Raw genomic sequence first — 27064 nt, 5'->3', positions numbered from 1 at the left:
CTAACCTCAACCAAAACAAAAGACCTTAACTAATTCCTAAAGTTAGACCTAAACTGACCTGAAGCCTAACCTTAACCACACCACAACCACACTCAGTAACACATCCTCAGCATGAGACCACTCAAAAAATGACCGCTCCAAATGTGAAAAGCTGCAGATGAACTGTCTTGTTGCTTATTGGCCTCTTTTTGCTTGTTTTAATGTTTGACCTTTTTTTTTTTTTTTTTTTTTTTTAAATGTTGCACTCTTTGTTGTACTCTTTATGGTTTTATTGCTTTTATTGTTTTATTATACTTTTTTTTTTGTTAATTACCTCCTTTGCTGTGAAGCACTTTGAGCTGTATTTGCCATATGAAAGCTGCGACACAAATGCAATTATTTTATGATTCCTGCTGTTTCTTTTCTTTCTGTGTTTTTAATGTCATGGAAACGCTGTCTTTTTGTGAGGGTTATAAAGCCATTGTGTGAAATCTGCTCACCCTCTGTTGACACCCGCTGGCGAACCTCAGAAGTCATTCACTTTAGATTCATGTATATTCTTTACAAAGACACGCTGTTTACTGTTGTGTCGCCCTGAGCCCAGCGCTGCCTCACTTAATATGTGACCATAATAAATATTTCATCTGAGAGCTGAAGATTGACACCGGTTTGTTCTTGGGCTTTCAAAAAAAGAATCGGGTGCTAACACTTCCTTCCTTTCTTTCTTTCTATCTTTCTTTCTTTCTTTCTTTCATTAAATAATTTGCCTGAACTCTTTTCTTCTTTTTTAATTTCTTTCTACCTATTTCATTTTCTTTTTTTATTTCAAGTGTTAGCGTCCCATAATGTTCCTTTTGCAGAGAAAGAAAGAAAGAAAGAAAGAAAGAAAGAAAGAAAGAAAGAAAGAAATGAAAAACAGCAACATGTTGCATGTTGACCAATTGCATTCAGCCTCCCTGATGACCTCATAGCCCCTCCCGTGTGTGTGTGTGTGTGTGTGTGTGTGTGTGCGTGCGTGTGTGTGAGTGTGTGTGTCTTAGTCAGTGATGCAGATAATCTACAGATCTGTGGTTGATCTAGTCTACCCTCCCCCTCCATGCCTCAATTCATCTCAACATGCACACACACACACACACACACACACACACACAGTGAGAGAGAGAGAGAGAGAGAGAGAGAGAGAGAGAGAGAGTCCAGGGTGGTGATGAGGGGGAGGGGAGAGAGAGAGAGAGAGAGAGAGAGAGAGAGAGAGAGAGAGAGACTGACAGAGACTGAGGAGAGAGAGAGGTGGGTGTAGGTCATTAGTCAGCAGGATAAAAAAGCAGAACAGCAGGAGTGAAGCAGGACACACACACACACACACACACACACACACACACACACACACACACACACACACACACACACACACACACACACACGAGAATACATGATCACAAGAGCACAAACACCTCCCCATGACTTACAGTGACTGGAGCTCGGTGCTTGGGAGTGTCTCGCTTTACTAATTTGTTAGACTTTTATTTTGGTGGGTTCGATGTTGTGATGCAGGCAATAAACATCTTCATATAGGCCAAATATTTGGGCACAGTCGTGTGCCTCCTTTTCTACCAAGGTCCACAGAGTTGCAGACATAATAGCAAACGATGCGGGCCAAGTGTGCTTATTATCTACATTATGACATGTGATTAGGTTGCCTGCTGGTCTGCCGCCTGCGCTGTCGAGGGTGTCTGTAAATGAGAGACCTTCATAAAGGCTGTGGCTCTTTGAATGGTTTGAGCTGGATTTTGCCACAATTCCAGCACAAGCACTGAAGGCTTTGTGAACACCATCAGGTTTTGACTTCTCCCAGGGGAACATGACAGCATCGCAGGAAATACACACCGAATCCATGTCTGCTATATGAAGCTGACTTCTTGTGAGGCTCGTCCATCCAGGCTCGTCTGCTGTTTCAGTCTGCTGTTTACAGATATTTTCCTCTGCTCCTCTGACAGATCTTCATGTGTTTCTGTGGATTGTGCTGCATCATGTGTGGTGTGAACATCTGATGCTATCCCACTTTTAAAATTTTGAATGATATATATGTAGGGGTGTAAATGATTGACAGGAAAGCATGAATATCTACCTGTGGGTTCGAGCGTCTCCAAAGACCTCCTCGCACTGCAAAAATGCAAAATCTTACCAAGATTATTTGTCTCATTTCAAGTCAAAAATGTCTTATTTCTAGTCAAAATATCTCATTACACTTAAAATAAGACATGATCACCTCAAAAGTAAATTGTTTTTAGACAATTTTCACTTGTTTCAAGTGAAAATTTGCTTGTTTCATTGGCAAAATTTGCCAGTGGAAAAAGTGAAAATTCACTTGAAATAAGTGAAAATTAGCTAGAAACAAGAAACAAATTTTGCCAATGAAACAAGCAAATTTTCATTTGAAACAAGAGACAATTGTCTAAAAACAAGTTACTTCTGAGGTGATCATGTCTTATTTTAAGTGTAAAGAGATATTTTGACTAGGAATAAGACATTTTTGATTTGAAATAAGATAAATAATCTTGGTAAGATTTTGAGTTTTTGCAGTGCAGGCTCATTTTAGAGTGCGGGTACCTCACTGGATTATGTACAGGTCCAGCTTGGGTTCAGTCACGTCGGCGTTATTTTAGTGACACTCTAAATAATTAATAAAAATTATTATTTTATAAAAATGATGGAACTGCTGTCTGCTCTGGGCAACTTCCTGTATGGTGCTGGAGTTTACATGATGACGCTGAAGGCAACACATAGGCTATTTCAGGCTGTAAATGTATCCTAATGATGGAGGACAGACAAAACCAGGGGCTCGGCTCAGGCTTCAGTGGTCTCTGCGAAACTTGTGACGTCTAAACACTTTGTGGACAGCCAGTGGTGGTAGTTTCCTCCCAAAAGGCGGGACCAATTTCATGAATTTGAGAGCTTGAGACAGCAAACTGAGAACATGAAAAAAGTAAACGCACACATTTCAGGATTTTGTGGGCGTGATTTAGTACATTGCATGGGGGTAAAAAAAATTCCGAGTCCACTCCAGGGCTTCATACTGATCAGATGTCTTGACAATGCATGTGTGATGGCTGGCTGATAGGAAGCTGTGGTCAGCTGTCTAACAAGCCGACATGATGGAGACACAAAATCAGTCAGACACATCAGTGATCAGTTACCAATCAAAAAATCTGCACGGAAGTGAACCATGTTGGTCTGGTTCAGCGGGGACAGTCAGAGAAGAAGACGTCCAACATGGCCGCCGGAGGCTGCGTCACATCACAGGAAGTCCTCCGTCACGTCGGTACAGGCGCCTCTGAAATACAAGAGACACAGACACATCCTCATTTGTCCATCCATCCATCCGCCTGTCTGTCTGTCCACTTGTCCTTCAATCATCCCTGTCCTCTTCAGCCAATCGATACCTGATGTCAGGATGAGGTAATTGATGACCTCAGAGTCATTAAGCGATATGATAGGCTGACACACAGCGCCATCAGCAGCTGTTGCTGGAAATGGATGGACCCCAGACAGCCTGGGTCGTATTTCACTACAGGCACACACACACACACACACACACACACACACAAGCGTACGCACACACACACGCGCGCACACACACAGTCCCACTGAGGGTCTCACATCTCGGGCCATAGAAATGGATTTTCCCCCTCAGATCACACAGGGCTGATTCATATCTCTATTGATTTCGATGAGTAGATGAACTGAATGGAATGAAATGAGATTGGCCTGGGAAATATATTAGAAATGAATTCATACGGATCTGTCTAAGCACAGCACAAGATACACACAGAGAAACGCTACGTGCATACAATCTAACGTGGCTGGACCCGCGACTGAAGGACGGCGCAGCAGCCCGAAGCTCTCTGAAATGACTTGGGAGATAATACGCCCAAATTGTGGTTTGTCACTGCAGTGAGCCTCCCTGATAGAGCTGAAGGTCATCAGGATGAAAACGCAGCGGTAATTGTGTGGAAAAGGAAGAGCAGGCCGGCTATTTCCTGTGAGGCGCTGATCCGTTTCATTATTTCCACTCGCCGCTGGTTTGGCAGCTTGCCTTCCCAGTCTGCCACTGGAACTGAGATTTCAGGGGGGATTGAAGACAGACACGTCTCAAGCTGGATCACATTCGAGCGCAAAGCGTGGCCCTAAACCCAGGAGAATAAAACATGACGCTGGATTGGATTAGACAAATACATTTTGTCTTTTCGTTGCATGAATAACCCATCGCCTCTTAGAGTCTTTTGCACGTCTTCGAGAGCAAACTTCAGTCCATTAGAAAACACATTAAGGCCTTCTGAATATTCAGCTGCCACACACTCGGCTGGGTTTCCATACATGCATTTATTGCAGATTAGGATTGCACCAGATTAGAAAGAGTGGACAGAGACAGACTTTTCCAACTTTGAACGGCGTTTGTGTGTCCAGGTGGGGATTTTTTTTTTCTTAAAGTCTGATTGCAGGAGACGAGCAAAAATCAGGCCACATGTCTTTAAGTGTCGACAGTGAAGCTCCACAAACATGATTCTCATTTGATTCCTCACTCACACCGTCCAGGCAACATCCCACCGCTCCGCACTGACCCGACACCGTGTGACTGCGTCTCCTTGCAATCCTGGGTTATTAACAGGCTAGAAAACAAGCTGCTGTGTCGTGAGACGCATTAAAAACAAGGTCAAGAATTCAAAATTAAGTTTTATACGATTCCACGCGGGGAAATTAAGATTTTAACGAGAGCAAAAGTGGAATGGTAAATGTTCATTTTGTCACAGGTAACTCTGATATCCAATCAGTTTTAGCAAAAGTAATGTTAATTCAGTCATTTTAGGCTGCGTAATGTTTGGCATATAAAACCAACACAACTTTTCCAAATCCCCTGTATATTTGCCACCCTCTAGAGTACAGAGGGTGGCAGATATAGGGGAGAGTGGGGTAAATAGTGCCAATTTTTACTTAAAGTGCCTTTAAAGTGAGGGGATTACAGTAATGCCTCTAACTAAAATATGCACATATAGTTTAGGATGTTGTGCATCCCTGGGAACAATCACTTTGGATCTTATATAAACTGTTTGAGAAATATAGCTTTAAAAAAAAAAGTGGTTTTGTGGCACAACTTGCCCCCGGTGCGGGGTAAATTGTGCCATTAGAGTGAATACACTGGGTTAAATTGTGCCATTGATAATTGAAGTAAAACAGATCATTTTAACCTCACAAATGATAATGCTATATAAAAGCAAAACAAATTCAATACAAAATTATTTATTTAACATTTATTTCTTATTTTAACAAGATCACAGGCCACTTTTCTATAACAAGGCCTAGCGCCACATGAACACATACCCAGAACAAAATAAAACTTCCAAAATGAGCACCTGCAAATCATCTTCATCTGAATCTGAATAGTTTTAGTGATCAAAGGTAAGAAGACAATGTACAATAACAATAAAATACAATAAAGTAATATATAGTATATAATCACAAGTTGTGCTACTGGCACAACTTACCCCAGGCCCTTTGGCACAAATTACCCCAAGCCCAACATTTTGAAAAAAATGCATCCCCCAGCTGTTTTGAGCTAACATCATGCTAACTGTATAGAGTCATGGTGTATCTTACTAAAGTACTAAAACCTGTGTGAACTGTTTTTAACATTTTCTATAATTGTTCAAACACAGCAATCAAAAAACCTTGATCATAGAAATTTTACTCTGGAGGGCAAAAAAATGTTTTTTGAACTGAAATGTGCTTACCTCTCAAGCCATGTGTCTCTTCTTTGCAGGATGAGTGAAATGGATGCCTCTTCAAAAATATGTGGTCACATGACCAACTTCTTCTACGGTTTTCTAGATAACACTACTTGGGCACTACTTGCCCCTTGGCACAAATTACCCCACTCTCCCCTACAGGTATTTTGATGGCTGTCTGACATTTGGTTGCACTGATCGGCATTCAGTGTTTTCCCTCCAGTGGGTGTGACTTTTTAAGTATGACACATTGTGCATTGTCTCTGTACACCAAGTCTTTGCACCAAGGTTTGCCTTTCGTAGTCTGAAGCACAGCACAGAACATAGAAATGGATTAAGCCAGAGTGTGTTGGTCTGCTTCAGGTCATCCAAACTCTCTCAGTGTGGCAGTAAACACTCATCTCCTTCTCAGCCAGAGGAAGTGAGGCTGAATGAGTGCCATTAAGTTGCATGCACCCACTCTCTCTCTGTGTGTGTGTTCCCTGTCCTCGTGAAAGTGTGAATGTGTGTTGTGTGTGTGTGTGTGTGTTGGGGTCTGGAAGCATCACAATTTTGAATTCTGTTCAAAACCTTTGTCACACGTCATCCCTCTCTCTCTCTCTCTCTCCCGTCTTTGCTGTCATGCGCAGGATGTTACACAGTGTGGTACAAGGTGTGCATGCGTGTCTGTGTGTGTGTGTGTGTGTGTGTGTGTGTGTGTGTGTGTGTCCTGGCAATTGATGCACTTGCTATCAATGTCATGTTTCTACCATTTGTGTCCCTAGGAAACAGAGGGTGAGAGAGAGAGAGAGAGAGAGAGAGAGAGAGAGGGTGAGAGAGAGAGAAAGAGAGAGAGAGAGAGAAAGAGAGACAGACAGAGAGAGAGAGAGAGAGAGAGGGTGAGAGAGAGAGAGAGAGAGAGAGAGAGAGACGGTGACATATAAAACCACAGAGCAAACAAGAGGACATCTGGACTCCTCTTCTCCTTCTCCTCCCCCATCTCTTCCTCCTTTCGTTTTGCCTTCTCTCCTCTCTTTTCTTCTCCTCTCCCTCCAACTCTCTCCCCAATTTACTTCTTCCTCTCTTCTCCTCTTGTATTGCCTCTTTAGTTCTTCTCCTTTTTTGTCATGTCTTCCTCTTCATCCTCCCTCTCTCTCTCTCTCCCTCTCTCTCTCTCCTTCTCTCTCCCTCTCTCACTGTCTCTCTCTGAGGGCGATCAATCACAGTTGCTGTGGCGGTGGCCTGGTGGTGGGTCGTCATGCCGACGGCAGATGGCTCTTTATCGCTGGGGCAACGGAGCTCCAGCCTCTCCATGACAACCACAGAGAGCAGGAAGTGACACGTCTAGCCGAGTGGAGAGAGATTCATCTGGACAGGACACACACCCACACACACACACACACACACACACACACACACACACACACACCATCCGTTGCTCCTGACCCTCTACTTTGTGTAGAGACTGAAATAAAAAACTGGAGAGTGATTCTGGGACATAAAAGCTGTGGAGGAGACGGATCACACAACCTGTTATACAGTTTTTCCTAATGAGGCAAAACAGACTTTTCCCTTTTTTAACCAGCAGTCACTCTTACTTTAGAATCACTTAAAGTTGATTTTTTTTTTCTTTTTTAATTTTTTTTTTTTTTACTTGTCTGCCCAACCTGGTTGCTAATACAGCAGTCAATTCACAAAAAGTTCACAAAAGAAAACTGTGAAATTTAATATTATCTATTGCTTTACTCACATATTTACACCTAGAGTAGTATTTTTTTTTTTTCCAAATAAGTGTGAATATGAAGAGCTCATTTGCAAAAACAGATATATCCATTTGAATTTATTAAACCTTTTCAAACTTTTTTGAATTTTATTAAAATTTACTTTAAATTTACTTATTTATTTCTATTTTTTATATGTTTATTTAGCCTGGCATAATTTTTATTATCCTAAATCATGCTTTGTGTGTGTGTGTGTGTGTGTGTGTACTCCAAGCAGTATCAGTGAAAAAGGAGTATTCATTTTAAGAATGGCTTTTATCTGTTTTTGCAAATGAACTCTTCATATATTTGTTGGCTTCTGTGTGCCTGCTGCATTTAAAGTTTGATTTATTGATATGAGATAATGGGATAATAAAAGGCTGAAAAAAGGTTGGACAAAGGTTTTACAGTTTTGGTAAAATGGAGTATCCTTATGAAAATCTGCTCTACATTCTATAATACATACTGTAATATATTCTACCCATTAATACTCTCACAGCATTCATTTTCAGGCAGAGATAGGCTGGCTTTGACAGGTGTGTGTGTTTGCATACTGACACATCCAAACACAACTGTCGTGTTGACCTGTAAATCTGCCCGTGAAGACGCTGGATCCTGATTCCTTTGCTGTGTTTTCCGGAGGTGCAGCCCATGTGATCACTCGTCTCGTTCTTCATGTCATTCTTGTCTGTTCTGTGCTGCTGCAGCGACCTGATTTCTCTGACCTGATCATTAAAGATTCATCTGTTGGAAACTGAACAAATCAAAACTGTAAAATGCGCGATTCTATGCTCCTATAACCATTTATTGTCAGTGGGGAAAAAAGGCTGTACATTACACAGAGATATTCCAATGGACTGTTTTGAAAGACTGGTGAAAAGAGCATTACAGAATCTAATCTATTTGAAATACATGCATGAACAAGTTTTGCGGCATCTTGTTGGGACAGGACCGGCTGTACCTTTGCAATACTGGGATTTACAAAAAAATTCAAGGTCACACTCATCACACATGGCAGTAGTGGATGTGTCTGACTTTCACCAAAATCACCCATTTTCAAATTCAATGCAATTCAATTCCATTTGTAGAGCGTCAAATCATAACAGAAGTTATCTCAAGGCGCTTTACAGAAACCCAACAGATATCGGCCAAATCCCTGGGCCAAAATCTCCCCCAAGGACAGCACAGGGTGACAGCAGTGAGGAAAAAACCCTTTAAACTCGCAGGATAGGAGAGAACTGGCACTCTTTTGGTTTGTGGATCAACTCATAAAAATTCTATTTTCTCACCATTTCATTTAAGAAAGCCAGTCTGCATCCATTTGTTTCCTGCAGCCAAACCAGTTATTAAATGGCATGGTGTTTGGTCATCACTTGGGCCAAACGAAACATACAGCGGTGTGTCGTCAGCATACCTATAGAAATTGAGCTTCCATTCTCTAATAATGTCACCTAAAGAAGCATGAATAATGCAAAAAGCAGAGGACCAAGACAGCTGCCCAGAGGAACACCAAAAGGTAACTGCGATTTCCTTGATACATGATCTCCCATAGTGACAAAAAATAAATAAATAAAAATTCTCCCTGACGTGTAAGAGCAGAACCAATTTAAACACTCGCAGAGAGGCCAACCCAGTTCTCAAGTCGTGTCAAAGGCAGCACTCACAACTTTGATGAGGGCTTTCTCTGTGTGCTGTGATTCACCCTGAACCCTGCCTAAAACTTTCCTTGAGTTTATTGTTCCGGAAATTCATATATTATGATGTTTATTTTGAAGACTGTTAGCACAATGATGTTCCTTCCTATTTATTATTTCATGCATCCAGTCAAACAATCTGAGGAGCTGATCCAGTGGTTCCTGCTGCACGCACGACTCTGCTGTCATTTTTCCGTCTTCTGTGTTTATTTTGATATGGAAATGAAGCATGATGTCACCAGCTTCATGGAACAGAGCAGTTGATACTGCAACCGTAATACACGACCAACCATGTCACCTGCTTCCTCATGTTATCAGCACAAAGTGGGATTAAGGCAGAGCTTCCTTTTTCCCAAACTCTCCCAATCAAAACGTAACAGTCATTGTAGTCCTGCCCAACATAAATAACAGGCTCTCCCTTTATGCAGACTGACAGATATGATTAAAAAAATAAAAAAGTCACTCATATTTAGTTATTGTGTGTGCATCCGATGTCCCACAACCTGCCCTGGTGCTTTCTACATAATTTAGTGATTTCCTACATTTCCCAGAATGCCTTTTAACAGCTCCAGGGGGTGAAATTGTTGCATTTAATCTAAGGTGTGTGTATGGGCATATGAATATAGCTCACCATCCAAGTCGTTTGTGAGCACTGAGGGATGGCTTTGATCTCCTAAAAATGCAACGCACTAATTACCCACCAGAATGAAAACACGCCATCAAGCAACAAAATGCAGCCGGGAATGCCAGGATTTTTCCTTTTCTTTCTTGACGGGATTTGAAGATTTTGGTCAGCGTTCAACATGATGTATGCTGGGCAATAAGGCTTATCAACAACATACGCTGGATATTCGCTAATCTATGCAAATTTATTATGACAAGTTCGCTGGCAAACGCAGCACAACCTGGCAAGGCAGCGAGCAGTGGTACAGCTCCATGCCAGCAGAATGAGGAGGAACACGCAGCCCGCCTCGGCTCTGCCTGGAGATCCGTCAAAAATAAAGCCAGGTTTTGTCCCAGTTTATTACATGGATTGTTTTACACGGAGCCTGCCTGATATCTGCTCAATTTCACTCTGCTTTGAGATGATTTCAGCAAATCATATCAGCGCGCTTGAGCAGTGTGTCTAGCTAATGTGAGAGTGCAGGGGCTCACTGATTGGCTGGAGTCAGTTTTTGTTCAATGACCTGCCTGAAAAATTCACTGTTACAGCAGACATGTTAACCCTCTGAAACCTGAGCAAATTCACTTGATTTCTTTCAACAGCATTATGAAAACGCTGTTGAGATGAAAGAAAGAAAGAGAGAGACAGGAAATTACCATGAAACAAAACAAAACAAAAAAAATGTTAAAAACAAATGACAAAAAGATCTTTAAGAAAGGATCAGAAAATTAGAAAAAAAGTATTAAAAAGAGTTGAGTCATGAAGACGTGATTGGACAGTGGATGTGTAACATTAATGTGTCTGTAGTGCGTCAGTGGTCTCAGTGTAGCCGTGTGTTTTATCAGTAAATGACAATGTTAGAATATTTTTTGCACTTTTAGAGATTTTTGGAGCAATGTCTGATGCTTTACAGAGCTGGGATGCATTTTATTTTTCATACCTGAGCAGTTACCCTGCTGTCAGATCTTTCATAAACATGTGGACCGAAACCTGGTAAATAAGCCTGTTTTTCTACACGCCTGGAAGGAGGTGAGGGGGCGAGAGAGAGAGGGAGAGAGGGGGGCTCAGTGTCTCTAAGTCTGGAAGACAAGAGTACATGCTGGGTTGGTGGGTCAGGGTGTGTGTGTGTGTGTGTGTGTGTGTGTGTGTGTGCAGTATGGGGCGGCCGGTGGATTTCACGTTCCACTTCCTCCAGCTAGACGATTAGGCCAGACGTCTGTCACACACACACACACACACACACACACACACACACACACACACACACACACACACACACACACACATACCACCTCTCTGTACTGTCCACTAGAGTAAACACACCCCTCTCACACACACTTATGTTTGCATTACTATTCATTTGAGGACATTCTATTGACTTCCATTCATCCCCCTCCTGCACTCTGTGTCATATTAGTTAGATATGCAGTAAGTGAACCTCTGGTCTGTCTCTCTGTCTGTCTGTCTGTGTGTCTGTCTGTTACTTATATTAAAGGTGCTATATATGCTAACATTAAGCATTGATGAAATGCAACAACATTGATTTTGAAACAGCAGTATAATTACCATAAAGCAACGAGACCGTCGCTGAGCAGACTGTCAGCCTCATGCAGCCTCTGGCCTACGCTGCAAAATCTGCTGCTGCTTTACGGCACAAAACAGGAGGGGGGCGCTGTTCTTACGAGATTCTGCGAATGGGAACAACAACCCAGTCACCCAGACTGAAATGTTACCATTTTATGGTTCTGCAAACCGACAAATATGTTGACACGTCAACATTTGTGAACCAAAAATACATTTCATACAAACATTTAGGCTTATAGGCAGTGAGGTGGAGCCTCACGTGTCAACGTCATGTGACCTCTAACATTTATGCTACAATCAATCAATCAAACACTACCTAGTATTAACTTGTTTGCTTCTTTAGCCAATTTCACTTACTTTTTAGCTTTTTGCATATTACCTTTTTAGCATACTGCCTCATGAACCTTGAAGATGTGCCATCTCAGTGAATACTACAACATTTTTTTCCTGGCAACTGCACTGGAAATAACAGAGGGAGTGAAAGGCCAACGGGCAAATCACTTCCGACATGATTATCCTCTTCAGGCATTGAACGGGGCGACGGACAACAAGGGGGTTTATGGGAAATGTGGTTTTAATGTGGAGAAGCACTAACACACTGCACTGCTGTGAGACAGAGGCAGTAGCGGTTTTAGGCACGGGCGAAGCGGGCAGCCGCCCGGGGCGGCATATTTTCATGTCACGTGGGGGGCGGCATGAGCGCCAAAAAAAAAAAAAAAAAAATCATCCTCGCTGCAAAGCAGTTTTCTATTACCGTATTCATCTGAATATAAGACAATATTTTTTTCCATTGAAAATGCCCTGAAAAAACGCCCTCGTCTAATATTGGGGTCTAAGCAAATACACATGTATTGTGCTTGCATATAAACCAGTAGGTAGGCTCGCCTGATGCCGCAATTACCGGCGAATGGCCGCATTGCGCAGTCAATAATCAACCATGTTGTCTGTGTCACTGTCCGTTGTGCTGCTGCAGCCGCGTATGAACAAAAGTTGATTTATAATGAGAGGATGGCAGTATGTGTGCGCCGCTCACCTGTCAGATCCGACAGACCTGACCGGGTGGGCGCGGCACCTGTAAGCATCAAGCCGGTGCCGCGGCCGGCCCGCCTGATGCTGACCGGTGGCTTTTTTTTTTTATACAAACAAGATTTTGTCCATATAAAAAGTATTTTTCCAAAAAAGGTATTTGTGCAGGTGTTGGCGCCCCTGCTCTGGGAGGGGCGCGTGTAGCCGCCAGAGGGGCACCGGTAGCGGCCGTTATCGCTTGGAAGTTCTCGCTGGCTAGAACGGAAGAGCGCAAGGCAGTAATTTCACCCAGGGCGGCAACATGGGCAGAACCGCCACTGGACAGAGGTTACTAGTCTCCATCATGCTCGTCTTCATTTACAGTAAATCTGCCAAGGTATCGCAATTAATTTGACAAGGAGATACTGATCTCTAAAAAAAATCTTTGGAGGAAAAAATCTTTCAAAATGATGCATCCAGCACCTCTAAAGTCAAAGAGCAGTGGCTGTGAGGCGAACAGAGATCTTGGATAAGACACTGCACCTGAATTTTTTTTTTTTTTTTTTTTTTTTTTTTTATTGGCAGAGTGCAGCAGAGTCTCCGGTTGAGAGAAACCTGTGAAGGACGGACAAATTACAACCAAATATTTAGTCTCCATCGCAACCTTTTTTTTTTTTCCATTGAACCTCGCTTGAAAACAAAAACAAACAAAAATTAGGCTCTAAGCTACCAGGGTCCCATAAACGCCTCATAAAATTATTAATTTCCTTAACAAATTCTAGAGAGTCAAGGCAGATGTTTTTTTTTTAATTTCCTTGTATTTTCATCCAAGGAAGTGTTGACATAAAAATATGAAGCATACTTCAGTGACTCTGCAGAACGGTTTTTGTTCTCCACTGCGTTGGAAGGAAATGTGTTTATTGTCTCAGTTTCCCCGTCATGGGATTTCACAGTAGCTAGAACACGGCTTTCAAATGTACTTGGTGTTTTCCACCCACACTGCCTGGTTAAAGTAGTCCCAGGGATACTTCTCCAAGAGCTCTAAGGTTCCTTGCTGTCTGTGTTTCCTCTGCGACGTATCAAACAGCGACGGCTGGTTTACGGCCCATTTCTGCTCCCTTTACGCACAAAAATGTATACGTTCGTTTCAAACATCAAACGATGTTACCGTCGCTGCCCACATACTTCCATACGTCCGTTGCGTTGGCATGGATGTTAACCAATATATCCAGCAGGGGGCAGCCCAGAGTCAAAAGTTTATGACAACAACAAACTCAAAAACAAACATGGTGACTGGAGATATTGATAATGTACCTCTTGCATAAAAGACAGAAATCGAGGTGACGTTATAGGAGGCGGTGGTCGGTGAGGTTGTTAAACACATCGCGACTAGAGGACAGAGAATTCTTTTCTCTGCTACTGCCGATGAGAGAAATTGACGTAACATCATGGAGACATCATAGAGATGTTTATAGTTTCTAACCAACTCGCACAGCCTCTCCTCAAAAGGTTCCGCCAGTCTTATTTCTTCTTGGTATCTCACTAGAGCTACGTGTAAGCACTTCTTAGCACATTATGGAATATTATGCACAAATGCTTAATCTATAGGCCCCTTTCAAAGAGGAGTAGAGGAAATAAAAAATACCAAAACTCTTATTTTGTTACTCAGAATATATGTAGCCGGTTTTTATTTTAACATTAGCACAGAACATAAAAAAAAAAAACAGTTCTTATTTTTTAGTGCACTTAGGAACCAGTTTCAAAATAAACCACAGGTTCCCCTTATATTTGAACACTTAAGGTAAGTTTTCTTATTTATCAGTCCAATCAAATTTTTCTTCTTTATATTGTCTTTTACTCAACTCGTCAACCCATTTAGGTTGAGAAGAAAACAAAAGAAAATTCAGAGCTCTGAGAAAATAATAAACAAAACCAAATAAAATGAGTTCATCTACCCGGGGAGTGTGTTTTTTTCCTTTAAAGTGTATTTTGGTGAGATCTCAGTGCTTATCTGTACGATGAGGTGAAGAAATCCGGAGTGAATCGGTCCTCTTGACTGTTGAGACGCTCCTCTGCACGCCCGCTGGATTTCACTCAGAAGGACCTTAAAACTAACTTAAGATTAAGTTAAGTTGTTGTTTTATCTGTAAATACTTTCTGTGCGGCGTGCTTTGTCTTCTTTTTCTGCTCAACGTGGTTTGCTTTTCTCATGTTCGCTTGCGGTCTTTTTTTCCTTTCTTCTTCGTCTCACCAGAGAATCTCTAATATGGGGAGAAGTGGCACTCTCGTCTAACTTCCGGGTCTCGGAAACACGTCTCTGTCCATGTGAGGGCGCTCGCGGGCGAGTGCAGAATGAATGGGAGTCTATGGGGCTACACCCCTAAAAATCCACTTTTCTCTGGAAATAATTTTTTGTCAAGTAATTTGAATGCTGTTTTCAAAAGTTGGGGCTAAAAAAATACACTCAGCTGAATATTGGATTTTTTAAGTTCACCTATCTGTTCTAAAAAGCCGTTCAAAAAGTGTGATGACGTCACACATTGAGAGGTGCTGCTTTACGGCGATTTCCAGAGCCCGTCTCCACAGAGCAGACAGAGACACTCGAGAGAGCCCGTCTGTGCTGTATTAGACATTCTCTGTACACACAAATATCAACTTTGATGGAAAAGTCCTCTTTAAGAGTGGGGTTTCCCGTTTCTCTTGGTCTTCGGGTGCCATCAAGTGGGATCTCTGGTCGTAAACAGCCGCAAGTCCGTCACTGACCAATCAGCATTCATTAGCAAATGCTAGCGTGTTATGGCCAACAACAGCCCAAACTGTAGGAAACTGAAAGGATATAAGTTCTCACTAATTTCACTTTTAACCTATAATCCATACTGGACTTTCAGAAACTACAACAGTATTTGCGATTTTTCAAGCATAAACAGGAGTAAGAGACAAATTTAGCCGTTTAGCTCCATAGAGCCCCATTCATTCTGCACTCGCCCGCGATCACCCCCAGTGGAATTACGGTGGAACTGCAACCAAGTTTGATACAATGGGAGTGGCAAGGCTCGTCGTAGACGGGCTCTGGTCTCACCCGGAAAAACTGCCATTTCAGCGCTTTTGCAGCGTCACCACTGCCTCCTGGTGGAGTAAACCAATTACTGCAGATGTGGAAGGACAACTGAATTCACCCTTATTGAGTGTTTATTTTGAACGGGTTACATACGTATCAGGTAGTGACAGCAACACTGCCCCCATGGTTTCCGGTGGTACTGCTCCGTTTGGCCCGTATCCGTGAGCTTTATGGAAACGTGCAGAAATCGGACGAAATGAACGTGGAGCATGGACAGAAGGGCTCCGTCCGTATCCGGATCCGTATTTAACGTTAAGCATAAATGGGCCTTTACACGTCATCGGGCTGTTGGACCTGTTCTGACCATCTTGCTGTCAGATTGCTGACACTTGGTTCCAGACTCTGTGAGCAGCGTCTCCTTCACCCTGCCCACGAGAGACAAGCCGCCTCCTCCGGCCTCGGCCGCTGCGCTGCCGCTGCCGCCGTGAGGAGAGCGCTCTCCCCGCACGGCCTGCTCGCCGCCCCGGGACAATAGCAGCAAATGCTAGATAATAAATGTCTCTTCTAATGCAATATAATAATAGACTATTATGTGTCAGTAATGAGTGGTGCCGATGGCTGTGTGTGTGTGTGTGTGTGTGTGTGTATGAGGGACGGAGAGAAAGAGAGGAATACAGAGGAGGAAGTGTGTGTCTCCACCGCTGCGCTCTCTCTCTCTCTCTCTCTCGCTCACCCATGTTCTCAGCTCGATCGTCTGCCTCTTTTTTCTCTCCTCGTGTTCAAACTGAGTCGTGAAGCCGACACTTTGCTTTTTTTTTTTTTATCATTTTCCGATCGAAATGTCCTCCCCTCCTTCTAAACGGCTCCCAAGTTGATACCAGAGGGCCTTGTGTGTTTTCTGAATGAAGCGGCGCACCAGTTGGAGCGGCCGCGCTGTGTGTGTGTTTGACCAGTCAGCGATAGTCAAGCCCCGCCCCCCCCCAACAAGGCGCTCCTGGGCTTTTTCTCAAAGTGCTGCTCCCCTGTGTTCCCCCCCCCCGAGGGACTTTGTGTGGGGTAAAAAGAGCTGCATTTGGGCCGGGTGCCTGTGGTTGAAACACAGACGCCGTTCCTCCGGAGGAGCTTAGTCCCCGGGGAAAGGTCCTGCAGTGGAAAAGAGGCTTCCGTTGCTCCTCTGGCGGTACCTGCTACATGCATGCATCTACTGTTCATGTCAGCTCCATTCGTTTTGCTTTGGTGTTTCATGGAGATAAAACATGGCATCATCAGCTAAATATAGCATCTGTGTGCTCAGTACACGTGTATCTGCAGTATATCTGTATCTGTATCTATAGTCTTAGATGTAGATATAGAAATATATGTTTTGAGCATATGTGCACATACACATACACACACGAACACATACAATGTACAGTCCATAGATCGTGTCTTTGAACACAACACACACACACACACATTACAGTTCAGTTGTTTGCTGGTAGGTTTGTGGTGGAAAAAAAAAAATCAGCCAAAATCGTGCACGCGCTGTCTATTCTGCTCTCCCTTACTTGCACACACACACACACACACATACACTAACACACACACATTCACAGTGGGGTCTGGCTGTCAGTTTGTGTTTTGTCAGCAGCTCCAGTGGGAGAGATGCCATTTCTGACGGCTGGCTGGGTTGGATCGCACAGACACACACACACACACACACACACACTGAGCCAGGCCCTTTCTTTCCACCTCCCTCTGACCTGAAGGTTAGTTAGCGTCTCAGTGTCCTCTGGAAAGCTGACAGATTCTGCTCCACACAAGATACGGCTCCATCTCAACAGCAGCCACAGCGAGCCCGACGCTGGAATTTGTTTTTCATGAACATTTGAGACATTTTCATGTGTCCTGTTTCCTCAAAGTGGCCGACACTCTGGCTTGCTTGCCCTTTCTCCATCATAACATCATCACTGTTCATGGTCTACAGAATATCTCATTTTAGGGTTAATATTAATTTTCAGGAATATGATTGGGATAGTGCTTCAGAGGTAATTATACAATTTTATTTAAATTATTAATACACACTGTATTTTTAATTATTTTGTTTCTAAGTTCTAATTCTATCATTTATGGACAATTTATTGTTGGATTGTAACAAACAAATATTCTTCAGTCTTCAGATCAGCAAAGCCTACATCAGTGAGTGTATTGCTATGAAAATAGAAATATATCAACAGGAATATTCTTAGGTTACAGACCCCATTTGATCAAATTCAGTCCTACGACCCACTATGTGAGGCTTTTAGTGAGGTGGTAGGTAGCTTATTGTTTTTTTTTTTTTTTTTTTTTTTGCCCAGCATACATGTTTAGATGGAATTTGTGCGTCCTTGTATTTTGTTTAAATACAGGTAGCCAGCCGCTGCTTGATGCTGAGGATGTAGGAATGGACGGATGTTGTGAAAATGCAATCAGGTCATTTCTTCCTGGTGTAAGGTTACCACGTAGTCTCCTATAGATCTACTTTACAATTCAAAAAGGAAAATAAGACAAAATATGGACATTTCATTTCCTGAAGAGAGGGGCACCGGGACCTGCTGCTAGACACTGAGGTCTTAAAAATAAAGTGGCACTTTAATAGGAACATTTTAAATTTTACATTTTTCTTGTAATCACAAGGCATTTATTAGTGTAGACCTAAAGTAAAAAAAAAAAAAAAAAAAAAAAAAAAAAAAGTTAGTGGAAAGGCACTGAGTCATCTTGAGTGATGTAACCAAAATATCCCTTGAGACCTTTAGTCTGCCTCTCAAAACATTTTCTCAAGGTCTGTTTGGATTTCAGATGGATGGTGAGGGAGGCAGTCCTCACTGACCTACTGACTAAAACATCGGGCCTGAGCTCCTTCACTGCCGCTGATCGCATTACCCTCACTACTAAGAGGTACAATCACTTCAGGCAAACAAGTCAAGGAAAGCCCATAGATGTACTGAGCAATTACTGTCTTCCAGAGTTTGAAAAATGTCCCGACGTTCCCTGTCTGCCATATATCAAATTCCAGAAGAGTGGGAAGAGTGTCAACAAAATACAGCAAATCATTCTGTACAAACACAAACTGGAGAATCCTGTCATTGATCTGTGTTGGTTTTAATGAACTTGTCCAGAATGTGTTGGTCTGCTGTCAGAAAACTAAAGCACTACCAGAACAGATTCTGCACACAAATACCTGGAGAACACACACACACACACACACACACACACACACACAAACCCCTCTCTTTTATTAAATAATGACACACAGGCTGAGGTTTGGTTTCCTAGGCGAATATCATGATTCACTTTTATTAAAAGCATCATAGCTACAATTCATCATACATGATGTCTCCAAAAAACAAAATAAAACAAGACACACAAAAAAAAAAAAAAAAAAAAAAAAAAAAAGAAAACAAAAAACATTTACATGGTATGTCTGTAAACTTCAAGGCTAGATAACAATTTTGAGGTAATGCTCTTCAGCTTGCTGGCTAAAAGTAACAAAAAGTCCATTTTTTTCAAGAAAGTAGCTAAGTAATAAAGGTACCTGATTATTTTAACTCTTTAACACCAGTGCATCAACAGGAACAGAGTGAGACAAAATTGATTGCAGTACTTAATCGTCATCATTTACAGTTTTAGTTTCGCTTTTCTATTCATACGACACTTGTGGTTATTCATATAGTGTGTGTGTGCGTGTGTGTGTGTGTGTGTTGTATTGAGAGTGATGGAACATTCAAAAGCTGCCTTGGTTATTGCTGTCTCAGCATTAGAGGAGAATGAGGATCACTGTGGAGGGGGAAGGGTGTGTTCCAGAGCGCCAAAACGCTCTGCAGCATTTTCAAACGGAACTGGATGGTCTGGAGTGGAAACTGAATATCTAATAAATGAAGGGAGCGCCTTTGATGCTTCCCTCCCACCCAAACACTCCCTCCTCCCTCAGTCATCCCATATTTCTTTCTCTGCATCTGCTGGGCTGGCTGTGAAAATAAACTTTAAGACCTGGCCACAATATGCATTTGAATGTAGCTTTAAATATTTGAACCACTTAAGGCGTGCTTGATTTATCTATGAGACACTTGAACTCCCCTCAGGAATGGGCACGGGGGGACAAATCAAGCGCCGTGCGTGCTTTTCAAGTATTTAAATTTTCAGCCACCAGAGTTGAACTTCAGACTAGATTTATTAACTTGTGAATTTCCAACTCTGTTGAAAATGTGTCTCAGTCCTGCGTTGGCCAGGCCTGGTGTCAGTGTGTGTGACTAGAGCAACAGTCTTGGAGAGAAGGTCTCTAGGGAGCAGCACTTGGTCTGAAACTACGGGTATGTGAGAAGGAAAACACACACGTAAAAAACAACAACAAAAAAAAAAAAACAAGGGAGATGGATCAGGAAAAATGGGAGTTGTATGCTTCCTCTAAAAACTAAACCAAAGAGAAAAAAAAAACCTGAAACATCACATCCCTGTGTGGATGACCGCCCCAAATCCATTCACAGAAACCTCAACCCGGGGTTGGCTGGTTTTGCCAGGGTAAAGTGGACCAATCAGAGGGCCCGATTGATGGCAGACCCAGCCTGCCTGCCACGCCCTGCCTTGCAAAAGCAGCCTCCTCCAAGAAAGAGGGAGGAGAGAGGATTTGGAGACGGCAGTAGAAAGATTCAAGACTGGTAGTCAAACAGTGTGGGACTGGAAAAAAACAGTATTGGTTCAGTGTGCACATGCGCACACACACACACACACGCACGCACTCACACACACACGAGAAACGGTGATAGGGATGGGTCCTCCCATACACCATCAACAGTCACTAGACAGAGAGGGGGTTAGTGTGTGTAGTGAGGGACAGTCTGAATGTGTGTGTATGCAACTCATGATCATGTGAATGTGTGTTGAGATATGCATGTCTCATTTATGTGTATGTGTGTGTGTGTGTGTGTGATGGTAGTCAGTGTGAGACTGAGTTTTAGGCCAGTCCGGGTCTTATTTTTCTACCTGGTCTGATATGTGAGAACTACAGAAAACTGCTCTGAGACAGAGCAGCTACTTCAACTCCATTTCCCATGATTCCTTATGCAGCAGCTTGGTCAGACAGACAGACAGCCAGCCGGACAGCCGTAATGCCGTTTGGAGAACGAATGTTTCTGTGTTTTTGTGTGTGTGTGTATATATATATGTATGCATGTATGTATGTACACACACACCCACACTGACATACACACACAAAAACAAAAACAAAGGAAAAGCGCTACGGGGAGCTTTTCTTTCTCTTTTCGATGAGATGCTGCCAACAACGGTCCAGACAGAAAGCAAAAATAAAATAATGAAAAAAAAGATTTGAGAACTGAAAGCAGCAATAATAATTATAGTACTATTGGAACCTTATGAAGTCCTATTTGAGAGATTGAGGAAAACAAAACAAAACAGTGTGGATGCACCTTTCACAGTGCACACAGGCCAACTATTTAGAAAGAAAAAGTCTCAACATGAGCCAGGCTCTGAGAGGCCGGCTGCAGATTTCCCTGACTAGACTAGCGGTCAGAGAGAGAGTTAACTTACACCACACACACGCTGCCTCATCTCTGACACATGGTGAATATACCTGGCCAAAAAACACATGACCAAGAGAGAGAAATTATCAACAACAACAAATAGAAAAAGAAAGAAAATAATAAAATTAAAAAAAAAAAAAACAACAAAACAGGATTTTTAATAGTAGAGTTTGGATTTTTGTGGTGGGGGTGTAAACGTGATGAGAGAGGTACAGACTGAATGAGGCAGAGAGAAAGAGGTGAGGAAATGTCCAAGGCCAGTCAGTTTTGTGTTTTATTTCAGTCACTCTTGTCCTTCTCTGGAGACGCCTGCTGCTGCTCCTCCTCCTCTCCCTCCTCCTCCCCCGCCCTCCCTCCATCCTCCACAGCTGAATCCTCGCTGCCTCCTGCCTCCTCCTCCACTCTACTCTCCTCAGCCAAGTCACTCTCGCCTTCGCCCTGCGCCTCCTCTCCTGCAGCTTTTGCCTTGTCCTCCTCCTCCCCCTCCTCTTCGCCCTCCTCCTCCGCCTGTGCCTTCTTCTCGTCTCTCGGGGGGTTCACGGTCACGGTGTTGCCCCCCAGGGCTCCAGCCATGGCGCTCTGAAGCTCAGCCAGCGTGGAGGCGGAGGCGGCGGAGAAGCCGGGCAGGCTGAGCCCTGCCAAGCCTGGAGGTAGGAACATGGAGGGGTAGAAGAGGCCGGGGGCCATTGTGGAGAGGAGGAAGGGGTTGAACGCCAGGGAATTGGCAGACATGCCCGCTGCTGCCAAGAGGGCGGCGGCGTCGCCGTTGACGGATGGGTCAGATGCTGAATCAGCGGCGGGGATCTGAGAAGCCGCAGTGACGTCATCGCTGGATTTCTCCATTTTGTCTGCCTCTCCCTCGCCCTCTTTCTCCGTCTTCCTCTTTTTTGCCTTTTTCCCTGCTTCCTCCTTTCCCTCTGGCTCTCCCTCCTCTCCCACCTCTTTGCCATGCTCTACCTCCTTGTCATCTCCCTCTCTCTTCCTCTTTGCCGTCGTCTCTTCACCCTCTCCGCCCTCTTCCTCCACCGTTCCGTTGGCGCTTCCTGATGCTCCAGTGACTGCAGCATTAGTTGCCGCGGCAGTGGCTGCGGCTGCCAGGTTACCTCCGAACAGACCGCCTAGGCCAAACATGTTGGGTATAGCGGCGGCCATGTTGGGCAGGCCTCCCATGCCGGGCAGCATGAGGGGCAGCATGGAGGCGGCAGCGGCACTGGCAGCAGCCTGCTTTGGGTCGGTGGGAGGAGGGAAGGCCATCAGACCGGCAGCCAACTGGAGCGACTGGAGGCTCTGGAGGGACGACAGGTCCATCCCACCAAACAGACTGTTCAACAGCAGAGGGTTGATGCCTCCTACAAGCACAGACACACACACACTCGTTGAAAATGGAGAAAAGGCTGCCACAACTAGACACATTCTTTCATTTGATTTGACCATCTTTTGAATTGAATACAGCTGTAACTTCACTATCTGGATCAGAAACCTAAAACTGGCTGAGCTGAAATTCACATCAGAGACGTGGTGATAAGCTTCATACAACATGGCAGCTCTCCTATGGTTGTCCCTTTGGAAAAAGGGAATTTGCTGTGGCAACAGCAAGAGTGACAGACATATTTGGCTGTATTTATGTTTTGTAGTGACGTAGCAGTAGTGATATTAAAACAGCAGTAGCCACCTACCTGTGGATGAAGCAGCAGAGGCCAGTGACGCCTGAGCAGCTTGAGCTGCTGCTACCTGTGCGGCAGCTGCTGCCTTGGCAATCTCAGATTTGGGCCGTCGTCCCCGACGACGAGCCCCCTCCTCCCTAACCACTGGGCCCGTCAGCAGGCGGTCAAACATGGCCTCTGGGAGGAAACCCTGCCGTGAGGAGAGGAGTGAGTGACGGTTAGAAAAAACTTCAAGCTACAGCCCAACTCCACTGCTATTATGTCCGCCTCCTGGGCAGCATTCAGTCTGAATGAACTAGGAATAAAAATGACCAGTTAGAACAAGCCACAGGTTACTTCTACTATAACAAGATTTTTCTTCAGTACACTAAAGAAAAATTTAACTTCTGTTGCCACTGCAACCAGCAGGGCCCACAGTGCATTTCATGCTTTTATTTTCTGGAATTTGAAGGGTCAGCTATGAACTATTATAATCTTAAACCACTCCACACTGACACTGGACAATCTTCCACAGAATCGGTTGAATAAACAAACAAGTTGTTGTTAAGGTCTGTATTCCATATTAAATAACAGCTAGCTACTCACTGATTGCTTGACGATGTCTGTCCAATCAGGAGCAATTGCAAACTCTGGGTTCTCCAGTAGCCATCTGGGGAGCTCCTTCATTGGTGGAGCCATGGCCCCACCCATCTAGGAACAGGGAGATGTATATATGTAGTGAAATGCAGGATTTATTGTCTAAAAGTAGAGTTATATGTAATTTACTGTACAATGTAATTGTGAAATTTGTTGTCTATATACTGCTCCATTCATTGTATCTGCCAATTTATATTTCCAGTTAGGCCAAACAGCAAAATTGAGTACTGATTTGAACTGAGTACCTTGCGTCCGTTGCGTCTGTTGACCACAGGGACTCTCTCATCTCCAGTCAGAGTGTTGATGTCAATCTTGTTAGGGTTTCGACAGCGATGCCGCTTCTGCTTGGGCTTAGAGAACTGGGACAGCAGTAACTCCTCGCTCTTCTGTAAGACAAAGATGAAAAAGAGAAAGAGAGACATGGTGAACAAGTTGCTTAGGAGCAGTGACACAAGACCAAGAAAAGTGTGGGGTGAGCAAAAAGAGGAAAAAGGAGCAAAGAACAACAATGATGAATAGTGGTACATCTGAGCTTAAAAACTGGCACTATATTAAAAGAATAAAGGTGAACATGAAGGAAAAAACAAAAGAAAGGAAAGAGGGAAGAAAAAGTAAAGAGTGTGAGGGGCCATACTGGTGTGAATCCAGCCATGTCCATGGTGTAAGTTGGGTGCTGCCTGAGCCAGTCTCTCAGCTCTTTGTTAGTAGCTGCTGCTTCTCCTTCCTCCAGACCTGTGGAGGCAGGTGGCCGGGTGCTGGGGCTCTGCCCAGGAACAGTGAGGGGTCTGTGGGCACGGGCAGTATCCTGGACCCCCTCCACGCCTGGAACCTTGGTCCCTTCAGCCTCATCCTGCATGTCAAAAAGGGACGAGGGACAGAGAGACATTTAATACAGACTCTACTCTTAATGTTTTTAGTGACCAACAGTATCTATTAACACAGCAAACACAAACCAAATGCCAAATGGAATGTTTGGGTGTAACGTTTACCATGGTCTCCAACATTGTGATCTCTAGTGTCGATTAAAATAAACACATGCACACTCCTCACCCCTCCTGCTCTCTTGCTCCCCATGAACAGCAGCTCCAGGCCCTCCACATTTTTCCTGCGGCCACGCCGCCTCCTCATGATGGGCAGGTCGGACTCCAATGAGCCATTGGCTCTGTGGCCGGGGGGCGGGGCCTGCTGTAGCAGCTCCATCTGGGCCTTGAGGGAGGGGCTTGTCGCCAAGGCGCTGGGGAAGCCAGCCAGTGAGGAAGACGCCTTGTGGTGATGGTGAATGCCCTTAACAAACAATTGGATTTGATTATGAATTCAGTCAGTTAATAAATCAAAATATCATCAAATAGAACTGACAAAACCTGCATGCACGTTTGAATGTGAGTCTATGAGCATCTGCAATATATGATATGCCCGTACTAACTTATAATAACAATTTGCATACCTACATATTCTCAATTTTTGAGCTTGTTATACACCATTGTTTATGACCCAGTCATGTATATTTAAAGTTTTCAAGGCACATGACTGATTGCAATATCATTTGAATGTATAAACTGCTTGCTGGCTTTAGAAAACTTTGCTTATACTCTCAGATAAAAAAAATCAATCAAATGAATGAGCCTTGTGTGTGTCTGTGCTACCTTAGTGAGGTCTATAGCCTGACTCTGGGACTCTGCGGCAGCGTGGCTCTCTCTGAGCTGGGCCACCATCTCCATCAGGTTGCGTCTCTTGGCTGCCCTCTCTGCTTCGATCTCCACCTTCCTCCTCCTCCTCCTCCTCTGACGAGGCGCAGTCAGGCTCAGAGCGTCCTCCTGCAGTGCCAAGGGAAAAGGTTAGACCTCTGTCTGTATACCAGCAGCAGCCTCGTTTCATATCTCTTTCCCAGGAGCTTGTCACGTTATGGTGAAAAAAGGTTCAGTTAGCTCTGACAATTAGCACCAATACCATCAACGCTCATGCTGAGTTTCAAAGCACAATGCTTATAAGCTACTTTTGGAGTTTGATGGGAGAATCATTGGAATATAAAGTTTTTTCCTTGTTAATTTCTAGGGGGAGGGTTACATAAAACAAGCTTTGACTAGTTGTATCGAAGATGTTGCAGTCTAGGATGTTATTCAAATATTGTTACAAGATGGTGCAGGTGAACCTTGGAAGGTTCTCTGTGGGAAATGACAGCAGAAAAAAAAGCCAATAAGATTTGGCCTCAGGTTTTTGTCACAACTGGGCCTCATCAAAAAACATCCGATCATTCAGCATTTTAAATTTGGATCAACCCATCCGTGCTTTGGCAACCCTGTGGGACAGCACCCATTGTAAATGCCAGGGTGGGTGAGGCCACAATACAACCAGTCAATCAGGAGCCAGTGGCTCATTAATAATGTAGGAATGTTTCCAAGGGCTTGTTTGGTTCTAGGTGCAAGAGAAGCCCCATTATCTGAATTATTTCTTCACAATTTTCTTTCATTTCCATGTTATAGTTGTGTTGTTTTTTAGACAATGGTTGATAAAGAATTACATTAATAAATAAATAAATAAATAAATAAATAAAACCAAACCTTAAATAAACAGACCTTAAAATATAATTAATAAGTCGTCAGCTATCACTGAATCTGGGCACGAATTACAGGAAATTCTGTTTTAGTATTAAAACTAAGGCTCTTTAAGGCAGGTGTTCTATATTTTAAATAAATATCTTGATTTACTTTTTCAGTATGTAAGTTTCAGAATACATTCCAAAGTTTACATTTCAATCATGATTAGTTGAAACAACAACAACAACAACAACAACAGGCCAAATGATTATAATCAGCTTTTACTCTCAAAATTAAATTGAACAGTTCAGCCTGTGGTGTGTGTGTGTGTGTGTGTGTGTGTGCATCAACACTCACATGAACCTGTGGCGATAGTGTTATATCTTCACTGGTACTGTAGGGCGTATGGGTGCCGCCCATCGTCAGCTCTGCCAAGCTCCGCCTCTGCAGCGGGCTCTCTGTCGCTGTGGCTGCAGCCACAGGGGTTGCTGTGGACCCATACCCTGGCAACAGGTTGCTGGGGAAATCAAAGAGGTGGCGCCTGTTGACGGGCCACTTGCCCTTCAGGATGGCCTCGCATATGTTATCCATCCTGTTGATCATCACTCGATCCTGGAGATAGAGCGATGGAGAGAGAGACATGAAGAGAGAGGGAGTGAGCTCAGCAGCACATTGGCTTTACACATTTTTTGTACTGTAGGCACTGTGAATAAGTGACTTTGTGCCTGTATGAGTGTCTCTCACCTTAGGCCAGAAAGAGAAGGCGTAGGTGCGCTCCTGAAGCGCCTGCAGGGCAGAGTTTTCTGGCAGGTCGTCGGGGCAAAAGCCATCTCTGGTCTCGTCTCGGGCCGATGTGCTCAGAGAGGCGATACTCTCCTCATCAAAGTTCTTCTGCTCTGACGCAGCGCTTGCTGCACGGGGAGAGGGAAAGTCACATTTCAATGCTTTATTAAAAAGGGTTTCTGAAACGATGTCAAGGGAGCCAAACTCATTTTAATCTCTCACCCTGGAACCTAGATTCATTATACTAGCAAACTTGTCATGAGGGGGAACACCAGAAATAGGTCTGTGACCCATTGTGGCATCAGCAAGCACAGGGAATGACAACTGGGACAAACAAACTGGATAACGTAGGGGAATAAAAGGAACAAAAGTATGATTAAGATAAGGCA

At 43.6% G+C, this 27064-nt stretch overlaps 1 protein-coding gene across 1 annotated transcript in view; it reads right to left on the bottom strand.

Moving 5' to 3' along the window:
• Positions 1 to 3268: 3268 nt before the first annotated feature.
• Positions 3269 to 27064, bottom strand: part of chd7 (chromodomain helicase DNA binding protein 7) — a 93242-nt gene continuing 69446 nt past the window's right edge. Inside the window, exons 33-44 of the mRNA XM_030073930.1 lie at positions 26637 to 26803; positions 26250 to 26504; positions 25002 to 25172; positions 24409 to 24642; positions 23993 to 24208; positions 23604 to 23744; positions 23308 to 23412; positions 22735 to 22912; positions 21407 to 22407; positions 15868 to 16014; positions 6936 to 7082; positions 3269 to 3310 (exon numbers count right to left, since the gene is read on the bottom strand). Coding sequence (XP_029929790.1) covers positions 3269 to 3310; positions 6936 to 7082; positions 15868 to 16014; positions 21407 to 22407; positions 22735 to 22912; positions 23308 to 23412; positions 23604 to 23744; positions 23993 to 24208; positions 24409 to 24642; positions 25002 to 25172; positions 26250 to 26504; positions 26637 to 26803 — 2804 coding nt within the window. The remainder of the gene's footprint in view (positions 3311 to 6935; positions 7083 to 15867; positions 16015 to 21406; positions 22408 to 22734; positions 22913 to 23307; positions 23413 to 23603; positions 23745 to 23992; positions 24209 to 24408; positions 24643 to 25001; positions 25173 to 26249; positions 26505 to 26636; positions 26804 to 27064) is intronic.

Source organism: Myripristis murdjan, chromosome 17, assembly GCF_902150065.1.
Source record: "Myripristis murdjan chromosome 17, fMyrMur1.1, whole genome shotgun sequence".
In the NCBI taxonomy this organism is placed as follows: Eukaryota; Metazoa; Chordata; class Actinopteri; order Holocentriformes; family Holocentridae; genus Myripristis; species Myripristis murdjan.
This window is presented reverse-complemented; position numbering and strand designations above follow the sequence as displayed.